We start from the raw sequence: 25,471 nt of genomic DNA, 5'->3' as shown, positions 1-25,471 counted from the left end.
CATTGATGCCTACATGAAAGTTACATCCGTGATTCGTATATAATATGAATCTTAGAATCTCCATACACCAAGACCAAATTGCCAGACGATCATTGATGCCTCAATAATACGATCAATTATAGGGTTTATTGGATACTGAGTCCCTAATTTCTGGCTTTTTGACACAGCATGTCGATGATAATTCAACACTCTCTAGACAGGTGTTATATAACCTTATCTTCCCTTTTCTTCACCAGTAGATGCTACGTCAATGGATAGTCACCAATTGGTGGATCATAAAATGATAATAACTACAAGCATAGTATATAACCCCCAGCTGGTAAGAGAATAGTACATACGACCACAGGGTGTGGAGAACAGGGCTTCCCGTCCGCTCAGCCATACTTAAGCCACACGCCGGCAGGTTAGTAGTTGGGTGGGTGACCACCAGCGAATCCCTGCTGTTGTATGTTTTTTCTTTTTCTTGACATAGTATTTTGGTGTTTTTGGTGTTTCTGCAATGAGGCGTGACTTTTAACTCACGGTACTTACCTAGGGTCCAACAGCCTCAACCAAAGAACATATACAGCATTATGATCAAAGAAAAAAACAGGTATATAATTGATGCTATAGACAAGATAAACCGACTATCTCGACATAAACCACTCCTGAGCAAGATGATGCAACTTCCTTCGATCAGTCTTATTCGATTTCGTGCGCGGAATCTTATTCACGAGAATAATCATCTGCGGAATCATATGCACGGGGAGATTATCCCTGATTTCGTCCTTCATCGCCTCGGCCATCTCATTCACCCGGAGGACATCAGTGACAGGGAGGAAGGTGATGGCGTCATCCGACGTAGACGGGACAAGGTTGGTCGGGTTATCAGCTAGATAGAGGAAAGCCACGAGCTGGGGATGATGAGCCCCGTTGAAAGCGCCGAGGACGTCGATGATGGCAAAGTCGCCCGGCGCGAGGGATTTGCGGAGGACGTATTCCACCTCTGTGGATTCGACACGACAGCCGTTGAGCTTGAGGAGGGTATCCTTGCGGCCCATGTGCTCAACTGTGCCGTCGTGTTTGTAGCGGCCTAGATCGCCGGAGCGGTAGATGCGGGTGGTGGCGGCGCGGGAGGGATGCAGATTCGCAATCCACTGTGGGATGGGGTCGACGAAGCCGACGTGAGGGTTTTGGCAGAGGTTATCTAGGTAGCCGCGGGCGAGATGGGGGCCTTCGATGAGGATTTCCCCGATGGCGCCGACGGGGAGGGGCAGTTCGGGCGAGATGGGGTTTGTGATCCAGATTGCGCCGCTTCTGGGACGGCCGACAATGGCGTTTTGGCCTGGTTTGGGGCTGTCGTTGAAGGCACAGAAGGTGGCTGCTTCGCCCATGCCGTATTGGTTGAAGAGGTGGACGTGGGGGCCCCATCTGGTGAGGAGGTCGTTGGACATGGGCTCGCCGCCGATGTGGACGGTTTTGAGGGTCGGAGTGTCGTCGGGGGTGAATTGGATGGCGAGGGTGGGTGTGAGGAAGGTGGTGTTGGCTTGGAGGGCGTTGACGCTGGCCACGAGGCTGGCGATGGTTCGTTCGGGGGTTGGGACGCAGCAGCAACCGCCGGCGTAGAGTGCGGTTAGGTAGTCATTGTTGCTAATGTCGAAAGCGTAGTCGTCGACCTGAAAGACTCGACTGTGGGGATCGAGCCCTAGGACTTTGTTGTAGTCCCGGATAGCAGTGGCATATGATCTGTGCTCTTGGATGATGCCCTTGGGTTGACCGGTGCTTCCTGAGGTGAAGAGAAGCAGACAGGCATTGTTAGGCTGGACAGTCCTGCAAACCGTATCCGGAGCTGCAGGCAGATTGTTCAACATCGTAGCCGAGATGGCGATCACAGTCGCAATCATGGGGACGTATTTACTCTGGAACTTGGGCGAGCTGAGCATGATCTTTGCATTGACACGACGAATGACGGACTCGAGGAAGATGGGTGGCTCAGTGGCATCGATCGAGATGTAAGCACCGCCAGCTTTTAGGATAGCCAGACGGGCGACAATCGCCCAGGTGGACTTTTCAAAGCAACTGATAACAAATGTCTCTGGAACTACACCAATGCGAACGAGGAACAGAGCGAGTTTGGAGCTCAACTCATCCAGCTCACGATAGGTGAGATCACCGTCCCATGAGCAGACGGCGGGAGCATCTGGGGTTGACTGCGCATGTCGTAGCACCACATCATGGAGCAGGACCTCATACGACTCGGAAATCTTATGAGTGTAGCCCTGGATAAGCTTGAGATCGTGTGCAGAACAGAGATCCAACTCTTCCAGCGATTGTAGAGCGGCCGAGTATATCGAGACCAGTGCCTTATCGAAGGTATACAGTAGACTGGCGGCAAAATCTTTGGTGATATCAGGAACGGAAAAAGCCAGCTTTGCGTGTAGTTGGTCAGTTTGCTTTGTGATATCGAGCATGAGCTTTGTCTCGGAGAGCTATTTCGTTAGCCTTATCAACCAGATGGAGATGAGAGGCAGTACCTTTGAATTGACGAGATTCACGTCCAAGTCGACCGGGGAATCACCAGAATAGCGAAGGGCAGACGTGAGGAAGCGTTTCTGCGTTTCCGGCGCCTTTCCCTCTGCAGTAGAGCGAGAACCCGACAGGATGAGACAGACATCCCGGATGAGGTCTTTCAAGGGGGTCTCAGGGTATAGCTCGAGGGGAACGACGCCCGTACCCGGCTCAAAGGTATCGCTGATGTGACAGAGATGGGAGTGGGAGTCGAGATAGATGACTCGGGCAGGGGAGAAGCAGCGGATGGTGAGAAGCCAGGCGATGGACAGGATGGAGGAGGGATTTAGATGGGTTGCAACAGAGCCCAAGTAATCCTGGTACCGCGAACGGATGGCATTGAGATGGTCCAGACCAGAGGAGAGGAGCAGGTCAACAGAGTCGCTGGGGGAATAGTAAGGATCCGTCTTGAGAGACCGGGAGATGGGAAAGTCGGGATAGATGTCAGTCTCGATAGCGGGGGCCATTGTGATTGATGGATAATGTAATTGTACTCTTTGTATTGCCTATATTATCTCAACTGTGATAGCTACGAGGGTATTTAAGCAACATCTCAGTGAATTGCTGGTGACAATCCGCAGTCACTGTCTGCCACACCATCCAGGCAAAAGTAAGCGACTTTCCTGGTCTATCCTAGCTGTCAGTAAGTCTCTTTGGGCCTGGTGCTCTCCCATCCATGGTTCCAGCTCGCCATACAAATAGAGCAGCCAATCATATTACAGATAATTCTGGACCCACCTGACAGACAGGGCCCACCCAGCGGGGCGGAACTAGCTGAAGCTGACCAATCAGCCAGCCACAGCCAGCGTAGACCGCTCCCTTGCATGGGGTGGATGTTCTGATTGGTTAGCCAAGACAAACAGGGAATCGCGTGGGGCGAATCGACTCGATCTTCAGATAGACAGATAGAGAGACAGATACAGCGGCATTGTTGATGTTGTGATAGTGAGGAGAATATAGGATAGGATACTTGGGAGAGGAGACTAAGGTAGACGGAGTAAAAGTGCCTATCAGAGAGAGACGGAGAATAACGAGACAGGAGTAGGCATGTCATAATCACACTGCATGACGAACAGACTACAGGCCAAATTCAGCTGGAGAATATTTCAATCCTGGCTGAAATGAGGAGACAAGATAGACAGTTTAGTCTATATCAGAGACCATATAGCAATGCGGAGGAAATGCAGTCAGCGCGAACCGGATCGCCAAAACAAGCGAGGGCGCTGATTGGCCCGTGCCGCCATAGCAACCTGTCTAGTCAGCTTGACAGCTGTACGCCTCTCCACCGTGTTTTTCAGACTTCATCTGTCTCCCTCGATGTTTTTCTTGCTGAACATTCTCAACATCCACATGAATCGCTCGTAGAATGGGCGTGGTATATAATGTGAGGTCCTCGGACACTTTTACGCTGCTGGCCATGTGCCTGGCCTTGTTCACGGTATGTGTGCGACTGGTGACTAGTGGCTGACATCCCTGCTAATCGTGCGGATAGGATACTTTTGTCTATGGAGTTGTAGGTGTCGCAATCCGCCCGACCTGCTTTGGCTGACATGATAGATCATTCCTATTCTGCCTTCGTTACTACCCGATCGGGGTGTTACAACGGATCAGGGTACGAGACTCGCCCACTGTGGGTGATACATGCTAACCGAGTGTAGTATCGAAATGGACTTCAATTCTGCTGGCCAGCTATGGTGGTGCTCTTCTTGTTAGCTCTCGTACGTCATGTGTGCTTGCTTACTGTGGGTGTACTAACAACACCAGCAATCGTCAGTCTGTGCCACAAATCCCGATCGCGCAGATTCCCATTAATCCTCGGCCTGCTGGTGATTGCCCTTGCAACAGTCCTGTTTCTGTTCGCGTATAACCCCCTCCTCCTGGTCGTGGCCAGAGTGTGTCAGGGATTATCCGGAGCTGTCGTGGGGGTGCTCGGACTTACGTTGATCGCGGAATCGGCCAGCCAGGAACATCTAGGGATCTACATGGCATATGGGTCCATGGCCCTAACAGGTGGGATGATATGCGGGCCCGTCATGGGTGGGATATTGTAAGTAATGCACAACTAATTTTTAAAATGCATGCTAATCGACAGATTTACCAAATTCGGGAACTGGGGCACGTTTGGCACCCCCATCGTGCTGTTGATGATCGGTATTATCTTGCCGATGCTGATCGTCGAGGATGGCGTAGAGTATCCGGCTGATAAGGGGAAACGGCGTGTTTCGAGTGTATATTCTGAATCCACAGATCCCACGGAAGAGTCGCCGTTGCTGAATGGGATTGAGGAAGTGACACGGTTGAGTGCCTATCATTATATCCACCCCGTTTTGCTGGCGGTGGTGTTTGCCGTTATCACTGCGTCGTGTGTGCTGTCTGCGTTTGAAACGGTATGCTTTCATACTCTATATATGAAATGATGCTAATTGATTTAATTGATAGACTCTCCCGCTGTATGTCATGGAGACATACGGCTGGAATAGCATCGGAGCAGGATTGATCTTCCTCCCTCTCAGTCTGCCCAGTATCCTGACTCTCCCCGTTGGCCAAATTGCCAGCCAACTGGGACCTCGCAATGTCATCACGATCAGCTTTCTCCTGGTTACTGGTCCAATGATTGCACTACGATGGACAGAGAATATCGTAAACCACACCATCCTGCTGGTCATTCTGCTCTTCATCATCGGATTCTGCATGACAGCGGTCCAAGCACTCACCATGGCCGAAGTGTCCTACACCACGCGGATGATAGAAGCGGCTCACGGACTAGATGAAGAAGAAAGTAATCGACTGGGCCGTGGATATGCGCTGTGCAACATTGCCTTTGCTGAGGGGCAATTCCTTGGACCCATTCTAGGCGGGGTGGCTCGCAGTCAGTTGGGGTGGGGAGGAATGACGATGATACTTGGGATGATGTGTTTTGTAGCGGGAATACCGACATTTTTCTTTCGACTAGAGGAATTCGATGAGGACGAAGAGGAGGAGGAAGAAGAAGAGGAAGAGGAGGAGGTGTGAGTGAGAATGAATGTGGGCTGACTCGGATGGCGTTTCTCCACTGTTTCGGGTAATCTTAGTCGATCTGTTTTATCTTTCTGATACATCTACGGGGTATTATTCTGCAGTAATCTATATGATCATCATTATTAATAAACGAGATTTAGCAAATGACGAGCACTGTTCTGCTGACTGCATATTCTATTCCCAACTGCCGTTGTTCCAGACTGCGCCCACACCAGTTGGTCGATCACCACACTACTCAGCTTAGTATATAACCCACCGTGATCCTTTCATCTAAACCATCATCACAAACACAGAACAACAATATAAATACAACAATCAATCACCATGAAGTGCCAACCAGCCATCACCACAGTCTCTCTCGGTCTTTCCAATCGCTTCAACATCCTCGACAAACTCACCCAAGCTGCCCTTCACGGCTTTTCTGCAATCGAACTCTTCTACGATGATCTCGAAGCTCTCGCCTCTTCACTATCTCCACCACCACATTCCTCTCCCCCCCTCCGCCATTCCCTCCTCCAAGCCGCGCACCAAATCCGCCTCCACTGCGACGCCCTCAGCCTCACCATCCTCAACCTCCAGCCCTTCCGTTTCTTCGAAGGCCTCGTCGACCGCGTCCAGCTCGACTACATCCTCTCCCACACCATCCCTCTCTGGATAGACATCTGCCATATCCTCGGTGCAGACACCATCCTCGTCCCCTCCAACTTCCTCCCCTCTGACCCCTCCACCAACGCCCCCCGCACGGTCGGCGATCGAGATATCCTCATCCACGACCTCCGCCAACTCGCTCTCCTCGGCGCCCAATCCTCTCCCCCCATCAAGTTCGCCTACGAAGCCCTCGCCTGGGGCACCCACATCAGCACATGGGAGCAATCCTACGACCTCGTCACCGCAGTCAACCACCCCAATCTCGGCCTCGCCCTCGATACCTTCAACATCGCCGGCGCCATCTACGCTGATCCCACCGCTGAAGACGGCCGGACCGTCAACGCAGAGGAAGCCCTATCCGCTTCTCTCCACCGAATGAAAACAACACTCGACCTGTCGAAGCTCTTCATCGTGCAAATCGCAGACGCAGAGCGTCTCACTACCCCGCTTCGTCCCGGCCATGCGTTCTACGTAGAAGGGCAACCAAGCCGCATGAGCTGGTCCAGAAATACGCGCCTCTTCCTGTGTGAGCCGGAGCGGTGCGGATATCTGCCTGTTTTGGAGATTGTGCGCACTCTGCTGGACATGGGCTGGACGGGGTATTTGGCGTATGAGATCTTTTCGCGGACGCTGGCTGGACCAGATCCGTCGACGCCTGCGGTGCATGCTGAGCGTGCGCAACGATCGTGGGCGAGATTATGTGATGCTATGAATTTTACTGATACCAAGGAAAAGGAGGATAATATCGTATATGAACTCCCCGGTAAAGCAATGGATCAGATCTACGGGGGTGGAACTCCCAAAGTGACTGCTTTCCGGGCTGACTTTTAGACATTTATATGGCGTTGGAGTTTGAATTCATCTACTACTATTTATTTATCAAGATATCTACTTGAACAATTTAACAGTCTCATTCACACTCTCCACCTCCAACCCCAAAAGCCCATTCCCCAACTTCTCCTCCTGGACATAATTCGACCTCAAACCAGGCGTATTCCCAAAAACAGTCGCTTTGACCAATGCAAACGCACCGCTAAAGTCGCCTTCTCCCAGCTTCTTCAACCCCCCACTAACCTCCGCTTCGCTGGTTGTTTCGATCACAGTCCATTTGGCGTTGGTGGTGTTCACCAGGGACGATAGGATTTCCTTCTGCGTCGTTTCAACAGAGGCAATGTATAGGTACTGGTTGGCAGTTCGCTCAGGATGAAGCAGGACAGAAACAACAGCCTGACCGAGTTGCTTCTCATTGGTGAGAGTAAAGCTCTTCTCGCCTCCATCCCAGATGACAGCTGTGCGATTGGGGATATCGAAGCCGAGGAATCCATTTCCCAGACCCTATCTCATAATCAGCTCTGCAAATCATCACAATAACGGGCACAGAAAAGGTATACAAACCCAATCAAACAACCCCGAACACGCAATCCCCGTCCAACTCAACCCCTCCCCCTCCTTGAGCCTCAAATACTCAACCACCTCCCTCTTCTGCCCAAACAGCGGCAACAACCCCAGCACCGCTTCATTCTGCGAACTCACCGAAAACTCGCTCGGGATGAACCGTTTCACGCCGGCATGCACGGCAGCGTCGATGTATTTCTGCTGCTCGGTGAATGCCGTCGCGCCGACGGCTGAGATGATGGTGTCTTTGCCGGTGAAGGCGGCGATGAGGGAGGACGAGAAGTCGGTTTGCTGGATTGTGAGGGTGATGTTGGGGGGTAAGGTTGGGGTGGGTGGGGGTTCGTGACGGGTGAGGAGGGTGATGGTGAGAGGCAGGTTGGAGGTTATGAGAGCGTTGAGGATGATTTTGCCGATGTTGCCGGTGGCCTGGTTGAAGTTAGATTTGAGGTATATATATTGGTGAGGACTTACGCCGATGATAGCAATGTTTGTGAGAGACATGTTGGTAGAAGATTGATTGTTCTGTCCGATCTGATCTGATGATTCTACTCTGAACTCTGAACAAGCTTATTTATACCCATCTCTCTGTATCAAATTTCATCATCACATCTATAAACCACCGCTTAGAAATGCGGACCTCCCTCCGTCCTCCGCTCCAGCCAATCAGCGCCCTCCGCCCCAAATCGCATCATTCTCACTCCGTCATCTTATCACCAACATACTACATGTATTAACAATCAAAAATGCCTCGCATCACACCCGGCCGTTCGTGTCTCGAATGTCAACGGAGAAAAATCAAATGTAACCGAGCTGCTCCGTGTGGGTATTGCGTCAAAACGCGGATTCGGTGCGTTTATCCACCAGGGAGACCGGGGATTGTGCCGACGAATGGGGATGGGGATAGAAGTGTGATTTCGCGGATTGAGGCGATTGAGAAGAGACTAGTTGGGTTTGAGAGGGGGTTGGAGGGGATAAGGCGGTTGGTTTGTTTATCTTTCTTGACTAGTTATGGATGGTTGTTGATGTTGATGGGATAGATTGAGGATGGACGGTCGGATGGAGTGAGGTTTGATGAGCCCGTATCTGTATCCCTGCATCCGTCTCCTGTTGTGATGTCGTTTCTATGGCAGACGTATCTTGAGACAGTTGATCCTGTTTTGAAGATATTCCATGTCCCGACTGTGCAGAGGCAGATTACGGGTGTTATGCGAGGGAAGAGTGTGGATGGGCGGATGGAATGTTTGGTTTTTGCTATCTATTATTCTGCTGTCGTTAGTCTATCTGCAAAGGGGTGTCTAGATGAATTGGAAGAGGAAAGGTCGGTATTGTTGAAAAGGTATGTATTCACTCACAGGGAATGAAATATAACCTGACAGTCTAGATATCGAACTGGATTCGAAAATGCTTTATCCAAAGTCGATCTTGCAGACATGACAGTCTTACAGGCATTCGTTCTCTACTTGGTATGTCATCTACCATGGGTTGAACGACACTGACAGTGTAGATCTGCGGCAGACGAGACGAACATGGCCCTGATGTTTCTGCTCGACTCAAAACTGCCATCGACGCAGCATTTAAAATCAATCTCCACCATGAAGCGTCAAGAGTATCCCCATTTGAAGTTGAGATGCGCCGTCGACTCTGGTGGCACATTTATATTCTCGATGTGCGTACAGCGGAAGATACTGGATCTGAGCCGTCGATACTGGAATCGTCATTCGATACTCTACTTCCTCTGAACATCGACGACGGTAGCCTCCACCACGACATGGGTGAGCCAGTAGGCAGAGTTGGAAAGACAGAAATGCTGTTCACTCTGGCCAGGTTCAAAGTCAGCAGTTTTGCCCGTCAGGTGGTCTTTTCCGACCAATTCTGTCGTGACAATGGGTATATGGTTCTATCTCCAGGGCAGAAGTGCAATTCCATCGATGAGTTTCGACAACAGATGGAAGACGGGTATCTCCGTCACTGCGACAAAAAGATCCCATTCGACTTTATCACCGTCGCTGCTACTCGTCTCATTCTGGTGAAGTTGAAACTGACCGTCACCAAACAACGCACATCCCAGAACAGTCTCTCTCAAGGAAACTTCCAGAAAGTCTGCGTGGAAGTACTGCAACACGCCCGGAAGCTGCGATTATACGAGAAAGGTCAGCGATGGTTATGGCTCTTCCAGACATATGTCGAATGGGACGCATTGGGGTATCTGCTTATCGATCTCTGTGCTTTTCAAAATGAAGCAGCATGGTCTGTTGCCGACGAGGTATATCAGTACTGGAAGAATCACGACATTCGCGATCAAAGATGGGGGCAGATTGAGGAGTTGTACTCACAGGCTGATGGATTCCGGGGGCTACGGCTGGATAACAGTGCAGGCGTGAGTCCGTCCAGTCATGACAATTTTGATCCCTCTGAGTCTATGGGAGAAGCACCAGCCTCTGGAACTGCGTGTGAATGGAGTGTTGGCATGTTTGAGAGATATTTTCAAGTTTTGGACACGCAGACGACGTGGCTGTAATATAGACCGTCTGGGGTTTAGGATGGCTACTTTGGGTCAGACCAGATAGACCGATAAGCGATAAGCGATAAGCCGATAAGGATATACAAACACTCTTCATTCACTTTCTGTCCCCAGTGTTCCTCTCTTCTCTTTTCTCTTTTTCTCTTGCGTTTTTGTCCAGCTTCAAATTCTTCTGCATCTCTGGCAACTGCTAAAGCTACTGCCCACAATGCCCTACTGCGAGATCTGCCATTACCAGTGTCAGGGCTCAGCCGATCTCAGAAGCCACCTTAGAGACTACAACCACTGGATTTCTTGCGAGAGTTGCTCCCGTCGGTTTTATACCCAGCGCTCATGTGACCAACACATGAACGATACAGACCACTGGGCATCTGAAGAGGAATGCGAATATGAATGCGAGACATGTGACTTTGAGTTTTACTCTCAAGACGAAGCATGCCAACACATGGATGCGTTGGGACACTGGGCAGAACGGTATGAATGCGAGACCTGTGAGCGCGAGTTTTTCACCCAGTATGCTGCAGACCAACACATGGACGCTCTGGACCACTGGGCGCCACCTGAGTATAGATGTGAGACTTGTGACCGGGATTTTTACTCTCAAGAATCAGCGAATCAGCATATGGCAGCTCTGGGGCACTGGGCACCAAAAATCCCCTGCCAGACATGCTCAGAGAAGTTCCACACCCAGGATGCTGCGAATAGCCATATGAAGAGCTGTGCCCACTACCGCCACTTTTGCAAGGCTTGTAACTGCCACTTTCAGAGCCAGAAAGATGTCCAAGCTGTAAGGCTTTGTGCTCCTTTGAATGAATTGATGCTGATATGCAATTTCCATAGCACCTCGATTCGGAAACTCATCGTCCAGCAAACATCTCCTGTCCTTTCTGCAATAATAACTTCAAAACCGCTAGTGACATAGTCCAGCATCTCAAAACTGGCTCCTGCCCTGATGTCCCCAAATCGAACCCCGAGACCACCCAGCCTACGACCTCTGAGCCCAAGTTCGAAGAAGTTACCACCAAAAAAGAGATCGAACAGAGAGAAAAAAAAAAGAACGCTGAAAGCCCTGCGACAAATGAGGCGGACAAAAGTCGCTGTTGGGAATGCTCTCTACGTTGTGGGCAGTCCCGGCCCACAGAAGATGCTGGTAAACACCCAGAATCGCCTGTACAGAAAGAAAAGGAACATAAATGCATCAAGGGCTTCTGTGAAGAAGATTCTGCGGTGCTAGCTAAGGTTTCGAATCATCTCGAGATTATCGTATAAACAATGCTGCAACACGTGGGAATTCGCAGACGGAAGCTAATTCTGTCTCATGATATTTGGTAGTGTGAATGAATGATGTGAGTTCTGAAATACTTCGTGTCAAGAAATTGTCTAACCCATCCGCTAGCTACTTTATTTTTTGATCCGATGTGACCGGCTTTACGTTAGGATGTCTCAAATTCAGGACGCATGAAGAAAAAAGACAACCGAAATACATTTAACATTGTACCCTATCAATTGCTAATCTCGCCAATAAGAGTTGATAATAGCAGACTGATTCTGTCTGACCACCGGAATATTATCCTGATTAGTGTCTACTCCATCTCCATTTCATGCAGCCAAGTCACACTATCACACTCGGCTGAAGAGATAGCGGAGTCCCGACGAATGTATACTCAGCACGTTTCTCCAATAACGCCTTTATCTCCGCACTTTAGCTCGCTATTTTCAGCAAGTAAAACTATGTCCCTACCAATCAAGCGAGTGCTTTGAAATCATATAAGAGTCTGTCCCTTGTTAGTGTAAGTAGACACCAACATGGATTTCTCAACCTCCAACCTGTTTGTCTTGAAAGACAATCCATTCCTCACTCTCTGTGTTATCCTCGTCTTGACCATCCTCTACAGAACCATCAACCAACGAAAGCTCCCTCCCGGCCCTAGACCCCTCCCCCTCATCGGCAACCTACACCAACTCGGCGACAACCTCCCCGACACCCTTCTCGCGTGGCACAGGCAATATGGCCCGATCATCAGCTACAAACTCGGTCAGCAGCGCGCGATCAGCATCAGCTCGCACAAAATCTCAGTCGATCTCCTGAGCAAACGCAGCGCCATCTACAGCAGTCGTCCGGATTTTGTAAACGCGCGACACTCGACCCACGGACTCAACATGGCACTGATGCCGTACACGAAGCAATGGGAGACGCATCGTCGGCTAATCACCCCGTTGGTGAATACGCAGAAATCAAACGAGTACCGGGTGCTGCAAGATGTGGAGAGTAAGCAGCTGCTGAGCGATTTGATGACCAACAACGACTTTAGTTATCACTTTATGCGGTATACAGCGAGTTTGGGATACACTTTGCAATACGGAAAACGGTTAGAGGGAGAGGAAAATAATTTTGAGATCATGGAGACCAGCGCCATCGTTAAGGAACTCGTGGAAGCGTTGACGCAGATCGGCTTTGGGATTGTTGAGCTATTCCCAGTTCTCGATTGTCTGCCCTCGTTTCTGGCGCCGTGGAAGAAGTTCGGAGAGAAGTCGTATACCCGGGCTGCTACATTTTACCAGGCGAATCTACAAAAAGGACAATCGAGCTCGAATTGGAACTGGACGCAGCAGATCTCGCAACTTCCGGTCGCGCAGAGAGTGTCATCGACTGATCTTTCATTCCTGCTGGGACTTACGCTACAGGCAGGCGTGGAAACGACGGTGAGTGCGCTACGCGTGTTCATCAAAGCAAGTCTCCTGCACCCGGAGTGCGTGAAAAAAGCACAGAAAGAGCTAGACGAAGTGGTTGGCCCAGACCGTCTGCCTAGTTTCGAAGACTCTTCCCGTCTTCCTTATATCCACGCCATGGTGGAGGAGGTTCTGCGCTGGCAACAAGTCGGACCGATTGGCATCCCACACGCCACCACCGCAGATGATGAATACATGGGCTATCACATTCCCAAAAATACAGCCGTGATTCCCAACAACTGGGCCATCGCATTCGATGAGACGACATACCCGGATCCGTATGCATTCAAACCCGAACGATGGTTCGACGAGTCGACACCCTCAATGAGCGGGTTCGGATATGGGCGACGTATCTGTCCTGGGAAGCAGATCGCCCTGAATACCATGTACATAAACGCTGCGAGGATTTTGTGGGGATACAATATTCACCATGTGTATCGGGGTGGAAAGAAGGTAGAGGTTGGTGCGTGGGATATCGACCATGGTTTTGTTTCTGGACCGAAGAAGTTTGAAGTCGATTTTCAGGTTCGGAGTGAGCGGCACCGCGAGGTTATTGAGAAGGAGTGGATGAGCGTGGAGAAGGATACGGATGTTCTTCTTCAGGGGTTGAGAGGTAGATAATCGTACTGCCGTACTTGAGATAGTACTGAATACCTTGACGATGGAGATGTCAACAGTCAATTGACTTTCCTCAAGTTAATATCCCTTCCAGAATCTAGTAACCATCCCGTCGATCAGTCTGATGTCAGCAATAAGCACTAAGGCGATAATTAAAGTTGCATTGGCACGAAACAGTCAGCTTCATAACTAAATGAACTGCTGCATTTACATGCATAAAGATGTCAGATTAATGAGCTTGTTTATCAGCCAGATTCTATTCCACATCCATGTCAATCAGCATGAGTTTTTCAAAACACTCGACCAATCCTCCTTCTTCATCCATTCTTCAAGAGTAGTCATCGGACATTCAATTCCAGTCTATACAGTCAGTCTATATCATAATAGTAGCTCATCACTCACCTTTTGTATATCCTCCGCCATCAACAACCTCTCTCCCCCATCATACCCCGGATCACTCGAATACAAACACATATCGCCAAATTCACGACCAAACTCCTTATCTAGTGTGTTGTTAATCACTTCCTGCAATGATACCTGCCGATAACGTCCTGTAACACCAGTAACCGCACTCCACAGCCTCATATACTCAGTCCAGCTGCACGTACTCCCAGCAGCCATGTATGTCTGCCCAGGTGGCATTTGCGACACGGCATAGACGAAGCTTCCAAGATCTGCATTAACATCGAGATGAGGGACTGCTGCGTCGGGTGTAGTTGGGAATGTCATTTCAAAGCCATCGCCCATCCTCTGTATCCATCAGTACGATCCACCAAAATGCAAAGAAAACTACCGTAAAATAAGCCTCGGGAGCAAGTTTATAGCTCGACATGAAGAAGCCAGTCTGAACGCAGGACATTTTCCCCGCTAGATCTGGATATTTAAGGCGCACGTAATCTGGGAAGACTTCTGCTTTTGCGTCAAAGTGATACAGCTCGTTATACACTCCCTGACTGCATTTTCTGGCGTGGCTTAGTGTCGATACGATGAACCCGTTGTCGTCGAGAGTGTCGAGTGTAGCAGCTGCATCTGCGATATTCTTTCCCTGCTGGAGCTCGACATCATACGCGTATTGTCGACAACTGATCCCCCTTTCAGCTGCGCGTTCCCGACAATCAGGTCTGACGAATGGTTCCCAGTAGTTTGTGACGCTGAAGATGATATTAGCTCCGTTAAATGCAGCGGTCAGGGTTGATGGATCGTTGAGATCAGCATAGATGACTTCCACCCCCTGCGCAGACAGTCGTTGTGCAGCTGGTGAAGAGGGGTTTCGCGTTAAACCTCGAACATGGAATTTATCATCTTGGAGAAAGCGAGAGGCGACAGAGCTGCCTTGGTTTCCTGTGATGCCGATGATGCCGATGATTTTGGGCATTTTGAGATATTTGAAGGGGGAGAAAGTGTGTTACCCCGCGTCAGCAAGGCATATTCGGCCCATCAATTTATAATCACCATCCAAATAGAATATAAATAATAGAATATCATATAAGATGATCGGCTCTGAATAAGATTCGAAATTGAATGGATTCATAAATAATCATCGCCCCAATCCTGCACCACAAGGCAATCCGGCTTATCCTGGGGCCGAAAATAGCACAGCCTCAGCCAGCTTTTAAAACATCATCGTTCCCATTCATTTATTTAAGGCCCTTACTATAGTTTTATTCCATTACTTATTATAACTATATCAAAATGAGGTGGCTACTCGCATCCATCCTCACCTTCACCCTCACATCCGCCCAACAATGCTACTTTCCCGACGGCACCAAATCCAACGACGTCCCCTGCAGCTCTGATAAATACACGCATTGCTGTTCGGCAAACGACATCTGCCTGACCAACGGACTCTGCTATAGCGTCAGCCACCAGCCATTCGTGCTCTCCCGGGCCAGCTGCACCGATCAGAATTGGGGGTCGAGTTGTCCGCAGTATTGCTATGGCTGTACGTCCTCACCCACTCTATACAACTATACAGTAATTAACGATGAACAGCACAAGATAACACCGACGGCGGCTGCACCATCACCAACCTGCGCTTCCTGCACGGCATCTCAACCTACTGCTGCGGCAACCCCGTGGTCGACCCGAAATACGGCAACGTCAGCTGTCTGAACGGCGAGGAGCCCTTCACCATCGGTCCAGCAGAGATCATCCCGGGACGGGCAGGACTGTCCAATCTAACAGCGAAGTCAACTTCATCGACGAATTCATCGCATGCAAACACGACATCGTCATTCCCCATCCCGTCTGGCGTCTGCGACAGCGAGAAAAAGAAGAACGTCGCCATTGGAGCAGGCGTGGGTGTCCCGTTGGGCGTGATTGCACTGTCTGCGCTGCTATGGGGATTCTGGGAGCGAAAGCAACGGGCAAAGGAGAGGCAGATTGAGCCTGCCTTTGCGCAGAAAGGAGCGATTCCGTTTACTGGCGTCAACAGGAGCAATGAGTATGGGATTAACCGGGGCGGTGGGTCTGTTGCGTCCAGCAGGTCAAATGCAGTCCCAGTGAATACATTCGAGGGATTCAATGGCTTCCACGCCGTCACTGCACCCAAGGAAATTGGCGTTGCGGTTGGAGGAATTGCACCGCAGAGTGTCTTTATGCCGCCTCCTCCAGTCGAACTGAGTCAACCATCGCCAAAGGCAGAGCTGGATGGCGGAGTGAGATATATTTAATTGTATATACCAATTGTATAGTGTATTATATTAATCAAAAACAGCCTGGAAGATCTTATAATTTAACTCTCCCCTCGTATCCAACACGGCAAAGACAATCTCCTCAAACACTCCCCTCCACTCGTCTTCGTCCAGCACTTCCTTGTATATCCTGGCGACTTCAGCTGGAGGATTCCTAAACGCACCACAGCCCAGTGCACCAAGCACACAATGCGATATCTTATTCTCCGCCAGCACGCGCAGGATCTGGCGTATCTTATTCTTCACTATCTCAACATCACTCGCATTCGCTACCCCATCATCATTAGCATCGATTATATTCAAGAAAGAAAGCAAAACATACCATACTTCCCACCACCGGTAACCAACGGCCTCCTCAACGCAGCCATACTAAGAACATCCACGCTGAACCCCTCATTCTCCCCATAAACCGGACACCCGGCATCCACCTCACCCCGAAACACATACACCCCCGACCAAACAGCCCCATACACCGGCAGCGGATAGTAGCGCTTATACAGCGTCGCGGCGAGTGTGCTCCGCAAACACAGCGCTTCTTCCTGGGCCAGTGCGCCGTTCAGCCAGCCGCCGCCGGGGTTCTTTTCGCTGGCCATGTTGAGGACGGCGGTGCGGGCGGAGGCATTGTTTTTGAGGATGGTTTCTGCTGCGGTGAAGGTGTCTTGGTTTCGGACTGTTATGTGTGGTTTGGCTTGGCTGGTGGATGGTTGGAGAGGAGGGAGGAGGGAGGGATAGAGCTTTGAGTGGGGTGGGTGGGTGGTGAGGATGGTGGGGGTTAGGGAGAGGGTGTCGTTGGCGATTTGCTGTCGTTGGGCTTTGTTGGGCATTTTGATATTGATTGAATAGTTGAATTGAATGATATGATGGAGAGAAGTGGTATTTATATTGATATGTGACTCAGAGGTGTGTAGTGAAGTTTAAATACGAGTGAGTCAATACACAGCCTCGTTGACATTATTATTATTGAATACTAGAACTAGTGTTGAATGATCTAATCTAATCAATCTATCTGTAGAATATTGCGTAGTTTATACGTTATGTATCATCATGACTACATCTACTACACATACATATATATAACTACTTCCTCTTCCATCATCATCTCCTACACAACATCACCTACTATACATAAACTACAAACCGTCAAAGTGGCCAACAACTGGTGCGGCACCACCCTCCCACCCCCCAACATGTCCCACCCACCCACCATAAAACCAGACACCGACACCAAAATCGAACGCATCACGAAATGGAAATCCGCCGTTGGGCCATCCTCCCTCGCAACCCTCCCAGCAGGCCACACCAACCCCCGCGTCTCCGCCATGATCACCCACCACTCCTCCAACAACGTCTCCATCGCCGCGTCGGAATACCACTGCATCACTGAATCCAAGCCAGCGGCGAACCTGCCCCGGGCAAACATACCCAGTTTGCAGGTGGGATTGAACAAGATCGTGAATCGGTGGAAAGTGCCAAACACGGTGAACTTTGCCGCGTACGCAAAGGGGTATCCAACCGACGACGCGAGGGTATACGCAGCGCAGATGCTGAACGACGCATGCAAGGACTGGAACGCACTCCAGCTAGGCGTGAGTTTCAAGTGGGTGACGAAGATTGAAGACGCAGCGTTTGTGCTCGCGTATGGAGGGGACCAGGGCAGTACGCTTGCGCGATCATTCTTCCCCAACGACGACGATCTGAGTACGGTGTATGTGTATAAGCGGGCGTTTGAGCCGGGATATGTCAACTATATGAAGAATGTGTTTCTGCATGAACTGGGCCATGTGCTTGGTTTGCGGCATGAGTTTGCGCCAGAGCAGGAAGGGGATACGGTGCAGCTGGGCGTGAGGAATGAGGATTCCGTCATGAGTTATTCGTTTCCGCCGGAGATGCAGAAAAGCGATGAGAGTAGTACAAAGGAGTTTTATACGCTGAAGAAGAATCAGATTGGGGGGTGGCCGATTCGAGATTGGATTCCGAATAATTGATAGATCGATCCAAAGTGGTTGGTTGGAGGGGATTAGATTGGGTGTGTTACTGGTCCACTTCATCCATTCAACTGAAGAATTGTCTACACTAGCCTGACAGCTTTAATTAATCTTATAATTTTTTAAATATAAAATGCTGCCATTGATATTCTCTACAGATAACATAAACAATAACAAGGAGAGGCGATGGACCCACCGACCATGCGACATCATGACATCACGACAATTGCTGTCAGAAATATCTTCACATCCATCTCCACTCTCATTGGCCTATGCCATGGAATATGGAGATACAGAGAACAGGGAATCTTCCAAGTCAACACGGTCTCCCAAGCAAGCTTGCAGTCTTGCTATTAGCTCATAGTTTAATCGAGTGAAAATTCAGATTGCCCCGGATAGAACATAAATTGCTTCGTTTCATCTAGATGAAGCATACGTTTCCCATCCATCCATTGTATCATTGTATAGACTCAAGTGACAATGGCAGGTCTAACCAGCGACGACAGCCATCCTCACTCCCGAGACTACGGCCTCCAACCCTCCTCCCACCAACAACAAAAAGAAGATCAACAAGACCAACAAAATACAATCCACCACCATCCCACCGACCGAGCAAGCACCTACAACCTCGAACCCCGGCCCTCGCACCAACGCTCCCACGCCCCCTCCCACTCCATCGCCGGCCCCCCCGACCCATCCGCCAACGATGTCTACATCGACCCAGAGTACCACAAACATAACCCGCGGTACATGAAGAACCAGGAAGAGCCGATATGGGGACTCGCGAAACCGCTGCCTCGCGTTGTGCGGTCTGGGACGAAGCGCGACGGCTCGCAGGACCATGAGATGTATCAGCCGGAGAGCAAGGGGGAGTCGGAGGCGGTTCCGGCGATGGACCAGACGCCGCATCTAGGGGATGACCATTGGATGGATGAGGGGGAGGAGCATAAGGTACGGCATACGGAGGATAAGGGGGATGAGGGGGAGAATCTGAATCGGTGGTCGAAGGTGAGGATGATGGTCAGAGCGCCGTTGGCGGAGTGGTTGGCTGTGAGTTCTCATATATATGAAGATAAAGATATATGCTAATGGAAGACCACGGTTGCCATGTTGATCGGCCTATGCGGCACATTATCCGTCGGCACAGGAGGAACAGCAGCAGGCGGCCGGATCTGCTTGTACTGGTCCTGGGGCTTTGGCATCATGGTCGGCATCTATCTGGCCGGTGGTGTCAGCGGTGCTCATCTCAATCCTGCTATCTCCATTGCATTATGGATCTTCCGCGGATTCCCGAGTAAGCAGTGCGCATACTACATCGTGGCACAGCTGCTGGGCGCACTCACAGCCGGAGGACTCGCGTACTGCATCTACCGTGACTCGATCATCAATCTCGCGCCGGGCGTGTCTCTCGGCGCGACGGGATTGGGGTTTTATACAGAGCCGTTGGCTTTTGTGCGTAATGTGACGGCGTTCTTTAATGAGTTTGTTTCGGCTGCGATCCTCCTCTGCACGATCTTTGCAATGGGAGATAATAGCAATGCGCCTCCTGGAGCGGGTATGCATTCGTTTATCATCGGGTTGATCATCTTTGTTTTGGACATTGGTTTTGGCTATAACACTGGAGGGTAAGCCATCCTCCCTTCTACTATCTATATATACTAACCAGACAGCTGCTTCAATCCCGCCCGCGATCTCGGCCCCAGACTAGTAGCTTTAATGGCCGGTTACGGAGGCGAAATCTTCAAAGAACGCAACGGCTGGTGGTTCTGGGGCTCCTGGCTGGCGACGATATCCGGTGCTCTGGCGGGGGCAGCGATGTACGATATCTGCATCTTTATTGGGGGCGAGTCGCCGGTGAATTTTCCGCGGCATAAGAAGAAGAGCAAGAAGGGAGATCTGGAAAGTGGGAAGAATGTGCAGAGTTGATTGGTTGGTTTTGCGTTCAAGTGTATATACGGTAGACGGGTATATCCATGATGAATTAATTAGATTTTACTGCTATTCTCCACTGGATATTAACCTAATACCAGTCCAGTTGGGGAATGTAACCCTAACTCCTATTGGCTGACCCAATAGTCGGCATTCCGCATGCAACAGGCCGAGACGAAGGATGATGGCCGTTGAACCTAATTCAGCCAAGTATGAGTCTATTGGTCTTCCCGTCGTCCGAGCATATAGACTCTGACGGTGGGTGTGATTGTGATCATCAAAATGAAACTCTTATTTCTACTTGCTGCTGTGGCTGTCTTTCGTCCTGTTTATGCGGATTCTGCTGCGATTGCGGCTTTGCCTCCGTGCAGTGTATGTCCTAATATACAGTGACTACCATGTATACTAATCATATAGGCAAAATGCCTCCTCGACGCGATCCCCGCCGCAGGATGTTCGCCATCGGATATCGCCTGCCAATGCAACAGCCAGAATGTGTCTGCGATAGTCACTAGCTGTATACTTGACAACTGCCAATTATCAGGGATACTCGGTACGTCCCAAAGATATATCAAGAGCATTCTAATAGATGTAGAGGTATCTCGCCTCGACGCTGTGCAATGCAACCGCCCCCACGACAGTCGACATACCGCAGTCAAGGTATTAGCGATCGTTGCAGCGGTGGTTACATTCGGGCTGATCATCCTGCGCATCATCGCGAGACTCTGCACGGCAGGGAGGCTGTGGTGGGATGATTATTTCCATCTGATTGCGATTGTGTTTTCGGTGCCTTTGACTATTTCGATTAATCTATGTATGTCCCTCTATATTATAAGGTATAGTTGCTCATGATGAAGGCGCTCGACTGAATCTGGGATATCACATCTACGACCCTCATATACAATCGACATCCCAACTCGCCACTCTCTTCATGTGGTGTACGCCCCTCCTCCCATCTATCCCCGCCAGCGGCTAATAGACAGTCTATCTCTGCCAAATCTTCTGGGCCATCGCCATCTACTTTGTCAAAATGTCCCTCCTAGCCCTGTATCTGCGCATCTTCCCCAACCGCTCCCTCCGCCTCGCCGTCTTCATCTGCATGGCCATCCTCACCCTGTCCGTCCTAATCACCGTCCCCATGGCAATCTGGCAATGCAACCCGATCAGCGCAACATGGCGCGTCACGGAACGCCGCCACGCACACTGTCTCAGTCTCCGACAGGTGGCGTACGCAAACGCCGGCGTGAATATCGCGACCGAACTGGCCGTCTTTATCATCCCGATTCCGGTTTTGAGGAAACTGCAGACTACGCCCGGAAAGAAAATTGCGTTATATGTGTTGCTTGGGATGGGGGTTTTGTATGTTCCCTTACTCTATCTATGAATGATATGCTAATGGTTACCTCAAGTGTGATTGGAATCGCGTCCGCCCGAATCCCCAGTCTCGTGTATATAGACAGCTTCGACGATCCGACGTACAACGACGCACCGGCTGCGCTGTGGACGACGGCGGAATCGGCTATTGTGCACATCTGCGCGACAGCACCGGCACTACATTCGCTGTACTCCCATGTAAAACGCAAATATATTGACAGTTCAACGGAGCAAATGCCGTCGGGTAAAACGTCCAGGCAATCAGAGTCGAGGAAGGAATCTGCGGGGATTGAAAGAAAGTCGGGGTTTGATTGGAAAAATGAGCCGACTGTATCTTTGCCAGATCGGGTGCAGCGGCGTGAGGATGTGGAGAGGGGATTGTATAGAGAGGCGTTTGGGGAGGTGGCGGAGGGGCAGAAGCGGATATCGTGGGGACTTCATATATAGTTATACTTCACAGTATCAATATATCAATATATCAAGATGAATATAAGTCAACGACGGTGAACGAGTCTGACCAAAGTACTGTGCAGAATATTGGAAGTATGCAGCAGATCATGCTATGAAGCACGTTCTCATGCGGGGTTTGGATAGTCAGCATGTGATAGCATATGATATAACCTATTAATAATTATATCCTGATTCTATCCGGTTAAACTGTATGAACAGTATAATAATAGTAAAATAAGATGCCATAATACATTACCAATCCGGTAGTGTACCAAACTTTATATACGAACATCACCCTCTCCGCCAATCACAACGCCCACATCGCCTGCCGCAGCGGCAAGACAAAGGCATTGTGTGAATGAATGGCTCCTGTTGTCCATCGCCAGATCATCATGCGCTGCGCTCGATCTGGAAATATGGGTCCGCCAGCGTGTCGGCGGTTACACAATGCTCACCTCGTGCTCTTATTTATACACAACCCTGTCGGAGGGGATTGAGTTGAACTGATCAATTCACTTTATTACAATGGCGCAATTTCTGACTGGGTTGTCCGTGTGGACAGCGGCTCTTTATCTTATTCTGAGGGTTTATAGTACTCCATCGGTGGCAGTGTATTCTGCTGTTTATCTTATCACCTCGTCTTTATATACTGTCCTATTTATCTCGTGGAGGACTATTGCTAGAAAACGTGCGAGTGTGTTTAAACATCTTCCAAAACCAAAGGTACCATCTATACCATGGCTATATCTTAGTATACTAACAGAACAGAATGGCGACATCCTCTTCCAACACGCACGCGCCGTCTTCGACGAACCCATCGGCGTCCAACTGACAGAATGGCTCAACTCCATTCCCAACAACGGCCTCATCCACTTCTACGGCCTGATGGCCTCTGAGTACCTCCTCCCCACCAGCCCAGAGGCCATCGCCGATATCCATCTCAAGCATGTGGCCGATTTTGAAAAAACAGCGACCTTCCGCCACTGGACGGTGGAATTCCTCGGGCACAGTCTGCTGACCCAAGAACGAGACGTGCATAAACACCGTCGACCGATCTTCCTGTCCATGATGCATCCGACCCGTGTGGAGGGGATGAAGCCGATGATGTCATCCAAGGTGAAGCAGGCTATCGGGCATCTGCAGTATAAAGATACGTCTGGGGTTGCTGTCCGCGACTGGACAGGCCTGGTAGTCATCGATATCACGTGCTACTTTGCAATGGGCATTGATTTGAATATGGTTAATGGGGAGAATATGGATATTCATGATGTGGTCTCGCCTATCCTCGAGGGAAACCCGCGCCAGAAAGCAAACTTTCGATGGCACATGGGGATGCCGAGAATAGTGCGCAGGTGGGTTCCGAGGAAGATGGACGGTGAGATGAAAGACGCATACGCTGCCTACTACGCCGTCATGAGCAGAGTCATCTCACAGAGAAGGGAAAAGAGTGATGGAAAGGATTTTCTCTCTGAATTCCTCCGTTCGGGCCAATATACCCACGAGGAAGCCGTTTCGCAGCTGTTTGTCATTCTGGCTGGAGCGTATGTTTCACCTCGCTCTCCCCCTCACTCCATACACATTACTAACTAACTCAGACTGGAAAACATCGCCAGCGTCGTCTCCTGGACTCTCTATCTCCTCGCCACCCACCCTCACATCCAACACACCCTCCGGCAAGACCTGCTCTCCAACCCCGGCGAACAAACCTACGACACCCTCCCCCTCCTCCACGGCGTCGTCAACGAAGCCCTTCGCCTATACACCCCCCTCCCCATGACCGTCCGCAAAGCCATCCGCGACACCACCGTCTGCAACCAGTTCGTCCCCCAGGGCACCTACGTGACCACCTGCGCCCGCGCCATCAACCGCGCCCACCACCTCTGGGGCCTTGACGCCGAATCCTTCAACCCAGAACGCTGGATCGACCGGTCCACCCCGGAGAAGCCAAAGATCGACACGCTCGGCGGGGCCACATCGAGTATCGCCATGCTGTCATTCCTGTACGGGACGAGAAGCTGTCCCGCCCGTCCGTTTTCCGTACCGGTCGCGAGACGGCTGGTCGCCGGTGTCGTGGAAAAGTTTCACATCGAGTATCTCGGGGACAAGACACCGCAACCAGTCGGGTTCGTTACGTCTCGACCGCCGGTGGATTTGAAGTTGCGGCTGTCGTGTATTTCTCCTGTTTGATGGTGGACTAGCGGTGTTGGGTGGCTATTTCTGCATTGGGAGGGTTGCATTATGTTTACCTTGCGTATGCATGGTGATGTTGCATTTCATTTCTTGTTTTCTACAGTGTTTTTCTTTTTTTGTATACTTTCTGTTCGTGTATGCTGTGAATAGTACAAATAGTCAATAAATGCATTGTTGTGAAACTGTCTGTGTTACCGGTCAGCTGGTTATTGGCTTGGACTCGGTCAGTCTCGTGCAGTCTTATGCCCTGTTCCTCGGGAATCAATTTTGAGCCATTAATCCGGCATTTTCAACGCACTGATATTCCTGTGTAGAGATGTGGATAACCCTCCTCACTGCATGTTCCATATACATTTTATATTGTGAATAACTCATCCCACCCTTCGTCGTAGAACCTGCATCTGAAATACCTCCTTACTCAAGCGTCACAGTGACAAACTCGACAGAAAGGCTGCCAAATCCCCGCTGCCTCCCCCCTTGCAGCAGAGTAGACAAACCAGTATTGTGCAGGTGACAAAGGATGAATGTCGAAACGAACATCCCGGTTGCCTGCTTTTAGTATGCCCTTTAAGAAAACAAATAAGAAACAAGGACGAACAATCAAGGCCGGCTGGCCCAATGGCAAGGCGTTTGACTACGAATCAAAAGATTGCAGGTTCGATCCCTGCGTCGGTCAATTCTTTTTTGTTTTTTGTTTTGTCGGAGGGCTTCCGGCTGCCCATACTTTTAGAGTCGCCTTCTATGGGCGCACAATTTTTACATCATTTTATAGATTGGTGCGTTGCTATACCCTTTTGAGGACAGGATGCGGGTAGACCCTCTCTCCGCCGGACGGTAAAATACAACAAGAGGAAAGCGTAAGTTATTCACTATGAGTATGGTTCTATTTCTAGAGACAGAAAATGGTAGACGAGGGCATTTTGAACGGGTTGACATTTGATTTAATCATTGGATATGTGTTAGTAGGTAGGAAAATAGGCAAATAGACATACAGAAGGTGTTGTTGCTTTAAAAAGCCGATCATATCAATTGAATGTAGGAGTCCAATGTTGTAATTAAATTGGCCAATCATACTGCATTGTCTGATATACATAAACACGTACAAGGATGTTCCATGTTACTTATCACTTTAAAAATAATCGGACAGGGATGTTGATTGGTCGGTTGAACAACAGTCATTAAGGAGAGTATAAACACAAAGACATACCTACTCAATTAATCTAAGATGATGTTCATTCTTCTGCACATGGAATCATGTTTAAATATTCCACTAGGCCAATCCAAGACCACCACTGTGAAACCGCCGTCTCCAATGCAGTGGCACCCCGCCCCCAACACCCACTCTCCCAACAGCCAGAGCAGGATCCCGACCC

The 25,471-nt window shown here is 50.0% G+C and overlaps 14 protein-coding genes and 1 non-coding gene across 15 annotated transcripts; 11 read left to right on the top strand and 4 right to left on the bottom strand.

Moving 5' to 3' along the window:
- Positions 1–575: 575 nt before the first annotated feature.
- Positions 576–3,080, bottom strand: ASPWEDRAFT_40602 (putative NRPS-like enzyme). The gene is made up of 2 exons (XM_040835365.1): positions 2,514–3,080; positions 576–2,468 (listed from the first exon to the last, which is right to left on the bottom strand). Exons 1-2 carry the CDS (start codon positions 3,012–3,014, stop codon positions 627–629), a joined length of 2,343 nt encoding a protein of 780 aa, XP_040689083.1. The 5' UTR covers positions 3,015–3,080; the 3' UTR covers positions 576–626.
- Positions 3,081–3,853: 773 nt separating this feature from the next.
- ASPWEDRAFT_40600 (MFS transporter) lies at positions 3,854–5,734 on the top strand. The gene is made up of 7 exons (XM_040835364.1): positions 3,854–3,985; positions 4,040–4,060; positions 4,105–4,159; positions 4,206–4,265; positions 4,312–4,594; positions 4,640–4,934; positions 4,987–5,734. Exons 1-7 carry the CDS (start codon positions 3,914–3,916, stop codon positions 5,557–5,559), a joined length of 1,359 nt encoding a protein of 452 aa, XP_040689082.1. The 5' UTR covers positions 3,854–3,913; the 3' UTR covers positions 5,560–5,734.
- Positions 5,735–5,889: 155 nt separating this feature from the next.
- Positions 5,890–7,186, top strand: ASPWEDRAFT_51457 (sugar phosphate isomerase/epimerase family protein; the record flags this gene model as incomplete). Its single annotated transcript, XM_040837593.1, has 2 exons — positions 5,890–6,913; positions 7,122–7,186. The coding sequence occupies 2 exons, from the start codon at positions 5,890–5,892 to the stop codon at positions 7,184–7,186; spliced, it is 1,089 nt and encodes a 362-aa protein (XP_040689081.1).
- A 64-nt stretch (positions 7,187–7,250) lies between these two features.
- ASPWEDRAFT_507237 (uncharacterized protein) lies at positions 7,251–8,230 on the bottom strand. The gene is made up of 3 exons (XM_040837485.1): positions 8,080–8,230; positions 7,605–8,034; positions 7,251–7,548 (listed from the first exon to the last, which is right to left on the bottom strand). The coding sequence occupies exons 1-3, from the start codon at positions 8,107–8,109 to the stop codon at positions 7,457–7,459; spliced, it is 552 nt and encodes a 183-aa protein (XP_040689080.1). The 5' UTR covers positions 8,110–8,230; the 3' UTR covers positions 7,251–7,456.
- Positions 7,981–10,236, top strand: ASPWEDRAFT_133403 (transcription factor domain-containing protein). The gene is made up of 5 exons (XM_040829304.1): positions 7,981–8,034; positions 8,080–8,591; positions 8,646–8,944; positions 8,990–9,071; positions 9,113–10,236. Exons 2-5 carry the CDS (start codon positions 8,352–8,354, stop codon positions 10,124–10,126), a joined length of 1,635 nt encoding a protein of 544 aa, XP_040689079.1. The 5' UTR covers positions 7,981–8,034; positions 8,080–8,351; the 3' UTR covers positions 10,127–10,236.
- A 239-nt stretch (positions 10,237–10,475) lies between these two features.
- On the top strand, positions 10,476–11,398 carry ASPWEDRAFT_109917 (uncharacterized protein; the record flags this gene model as incomplete). Its single annotated transcript, XM_040828127.1, has 2 exons — positions 10,476–10,916; positions 10,970–11,398. The coding sequence occupies 2 exons, from the start codon at positions 10,476–10,478 to the stop codon at positions 11,396–11,398; spliced, it is 870 nt and encodes a 289-aa protein (XP_040689078.1).
- A 939-nt stretch (positions 11,399–12,337) lies between these two features.
- ASPWEDRAFT_40597 (uncharacterized protein) lies at positions 12,338–13,943 on the top strand (the record flags this gene model as incomplete). Its single annotated transcript, XM_040835363.1, has 1 exon — positions 12,338–13,943. A coding segment is annotated over exon 1 (1,055 nt), but the record flags the coding sequence as incomplete, so codon positions are not given.
- On the bottom strand, positions 13,754–14,852 carry ASPWEDRAFT_51454 (NmrA/HSCARG family protein; the record flags this gene model as incomplete). Its single annotated transcript, XM_040837592.1, has 3 exons — positions 13,754–13,837; positions 13,880–14,227; positions 14,271–14,852. 3 exons carry the CDS (start codon positions 14,850–14,852, stop codon positions 13,754–13,756), a joined length of 1,014 nt encoding a protein of 337 aa, XP_040689076.1.
- A 231-nt stretch (positions 14,853–15,083) lies between these two features.
- Positions 15,084–16,554, top strand: ASPWEDRAFT_183462 (uncharacterized protein). The gene is made up of 2 exons (XM_040831981.1): positions 15,084–15,419; positions 15,470–16,554. Exons 1-2 carry the CDS (start codon positions 15,170–15,172, stop codon positions 16,147–16,149), a joined length of 930 nt encoding a protein of 309 aa, XP_040689075.1. The 5' UTR covers positions 15,084–15,169; the 3' UTR covers positions 16,150–16,554.
- On the bottom strand, positions 16,127–17,000 carry ASPWEDRAFT_40593 (uncharacterized protein). Its single transcript, XM_040835362.1, has 2 exons — positions 16,493–17,000; positions 16,127–16,439 (listed from the first exon to the last, which is right to left on the bottom strand). The coding sequence occupies exons 1-2, from the start codon at positions 16,992–16,994 to the stop codon at positions 16,180–16,182; spliced, it is 762 nt and encodes a 253-aa protein (XP_040689074.1). The 5' UTR covers positions 16,995–17,000; the 3' UTR covers positions 16,127–16,179.
- A 351-nt stretch (positions 17,001–17,351) lies between these two features.
- ASPWEDRAFT_74897 (uncharacterized protein) lies at positions 17,352–18,095 on the top strand (the record flags this gene model as incomplete). Its single annotated transcript, XM_040839530.1, has 1 exon — positions 17,352–18,095. A coding segment is annotated over one exon (744 nt), but the record flags the coding sequence as incomplete, so codon positions are not given.
- Positions 18,096–18,635: 540 nt separating this feature from the next.
- Positions 18,636–20,081, top strand: ASPWEDRAFT_51453 (MIP/aquaporin family protein; the record flags this gene model as incomplete). The annotated part of the gene is made up of 3 exons (XM_040837591.1): positions 18,636–19,205; positions 19,251–19,780; positions 19,826–20,081. The coding sequence occupies 3 exons, from the start codon at positions 18,636–18,638 to the stop codon at positions 20,079–20,081; spliced, it is 1,356 nt and encodes a 451-aa protein (XP_040689072.1).
- Positions 20,082–20,851: 770 nt separating this feature from the next.
- On the top strand, positions 20,852–21,891 carry ASPWEDRAFT_40591 (uncharacterized protein). The gene has a single exon (XM_040835361.1). It carries the CDS (start codon positions 21,115–21,117, stop codon positions 21,466–21,468), a length of 354 nt encoding a protein of 117 aa, XP_040689071.1. The 5' UTR covers positions 20,852–21,114; the 3' UTR covers positions 21,469–21,891.
- Positions 21,892–22,401: 510 nt separating this feature from the next.
- On the top strand, positions 22,402–24,392 carry ASPWEDRAFT_40587 (uncharacterized protein). The gene is made up of 3 exons (XM_040835360.1): positions 22,402–22,631; positions 22,677–23,449; positions 23,504–24,392. Exons 1-3 carry the CDS (start codon positions 22,434–22,436, stop codon positions 24,093–24,095), a joined length of 1,563 nt encoding a protein of 520 aa, XP_040689070.1. The 5' UTR covers positions 22,402–22,433; the 3' UTR covers positions 24,096–24,392.
- A 310-nt stretch (positions 24,393–24,702) lies between these two features.
- ASPWEDRAFT_t137 lies at positions 24,703–24,774 on the top strand. The gene has a single exon. It is a non-coding gene; the product is annotated as a tRNA-Arg (tRNA).
- The last annotated feature ends 697 nt before the right edge of the window (positions 24,775–25,471 follow it).

This window comes from Aspergillus wentii, assembly GCF_001890725.1.
Source record: "Aspergillus wentii DTO 134E9 unplaced genomic scaffold ASPWEscaffold_4, whole genome shotgun sequence".
Taxonomy (NCBI): Eukaryota; Fungi; Ascomycota; class Eurotiomycetes; order Eurotiales; family Aspergillaceae; genus Aspergillus; species Aspergillus wentii.
The sequence above is the reverse complement of the archived record's forward strand: the minus strand, read 5'-3'. Positions and strand labels throughout refer to the sequence as shown.

Coding starts and splice junctions, on each gene's coding strand:
- ASPWEDRAFT_40602 (XM_040835365.1), bottom strand. CDS start 3,014: ATGGCCCCCGCTATCGAGACTGACATCTATCCCGACTTTCCCATCTCC. Junction 2,469..2,513: donor TGAATCTCGTCAATTCAAAG/GTACTGCCTCTC, acceptor CTAACGAAATAG/CTCTCCGAGACAAAGCTCAT.
- ASPWEDRAFT_40600 (XM_040835364.1), top strand. CDS start 3,914: ATGGGCGTGGTATATAATGTGAGGTCCTCGGACACTTTTACGCTGCTG. Junction 3,986..4,039: donor TGTGCCTGGCCTTGTTCACG/GTATGTGTGCGA, acceptor TCGTGCGGATAG/GATACTTTTGTCTATGGAGT. Junction 4,595..4,639: donor CCCGTCATGGGTGGGATATT/GTAAGTAATGCA, acceptor GCTAATCGACAG/ATTTACCAAATTCGGGAACT.
- ASPWEDRAFT_507237 (XM_040837485.1), bottom strand. CDS start 8,109: ATGTCTCTCACAAACATTGCTATCATCGGC. Junction 8,035..8,079: donor CAAACATTGCTATCATCGGC/GTAAGTCCTCAC, acceptor AACTTCAACCAG/GCCACCGGCAACATCGGCAA. Junction 7,549..7,604: donor GGGGTTGTTTGATTGGGTTT/GTATACCTTTTC, acceptor ATTATGAGATAG/GGTCTGGGAAATGGATTCCT.
- ASPWEDRAFT_133403 (XM_040829304.1), top strand. CDS start 8,352: ATGCCTCGCATCACACCCGGCCGTTCGTGTCTCGAATGTCAACGGAGA. Junction 8,945..8,989: donor AGGTCGGTATTGTTGAAAAG/GTATGTATTCAC, acceptor CTGACAGTCTAG/ATATCGAACTGGATTCGAAA. Junction 9,072..9,112: donor AGGCATTCGTTCTCTACTTG/GTATGTCATCTA, acceptor CTGACAGTGTAG/ATCTGCGGCAGACGAGACGA.
- ASPWEDRAFT_183462 (XM_040831981.1), top strand. CDS start 15,170: ATGAGGTGGCTACTCGCATCCATCCTCACCTTCACCCTCACATCCGCC. Junction 15,420..15,469: donor TCCGCAGTATTGCTATGGCT/GTACGTCCTCAC, acceptor AACGATGAACAG/CACAAGATAACACCGACGGC.
- ASPWEDRAFT_40593 (XM_040835362.1), bottom strand. CDS start 16,994: ATGCCCAACAAAGCCCAACGACAGCAAATCGCCAACGACACCCTCTCC. Junction 16,440..16,492: donor TACCGGTGGTGGGAAGTATG/GTATGTTTTGCT, acceptor ATGATGGGGTAG/CGAATGCGAGTGATGTTGAG.
- ASPWEDRAFT_40591 (XM_040835361.1), top strand. CDS start 21,115: ATGTCCCTCCTAGCCCTGTATCTGCGCATCTTCCCCAACCGCTCCCTC.
- ASPWEDRAFT_40587 (XM_040835360.1), top strand. CDS start 22,434: ATGGCGCAATTTCTGACTGGGTTGTCCGTGTGGACAGCGGCTCTTTAT. Junction 22,632..22,676: donor AACATCTTCCAAAACCAAAG/GTACCATCTATA, acceptor CTAACAGAACAG/AATGGCGACATCCTCTTCCA. Junction 23,450..23,503: donor TTTGTCATTCTGGCTGGAGC/GTATGTTTCACC, acceptor TAACTAACTCAG/ACTGGAAAACATCGCCAGCG.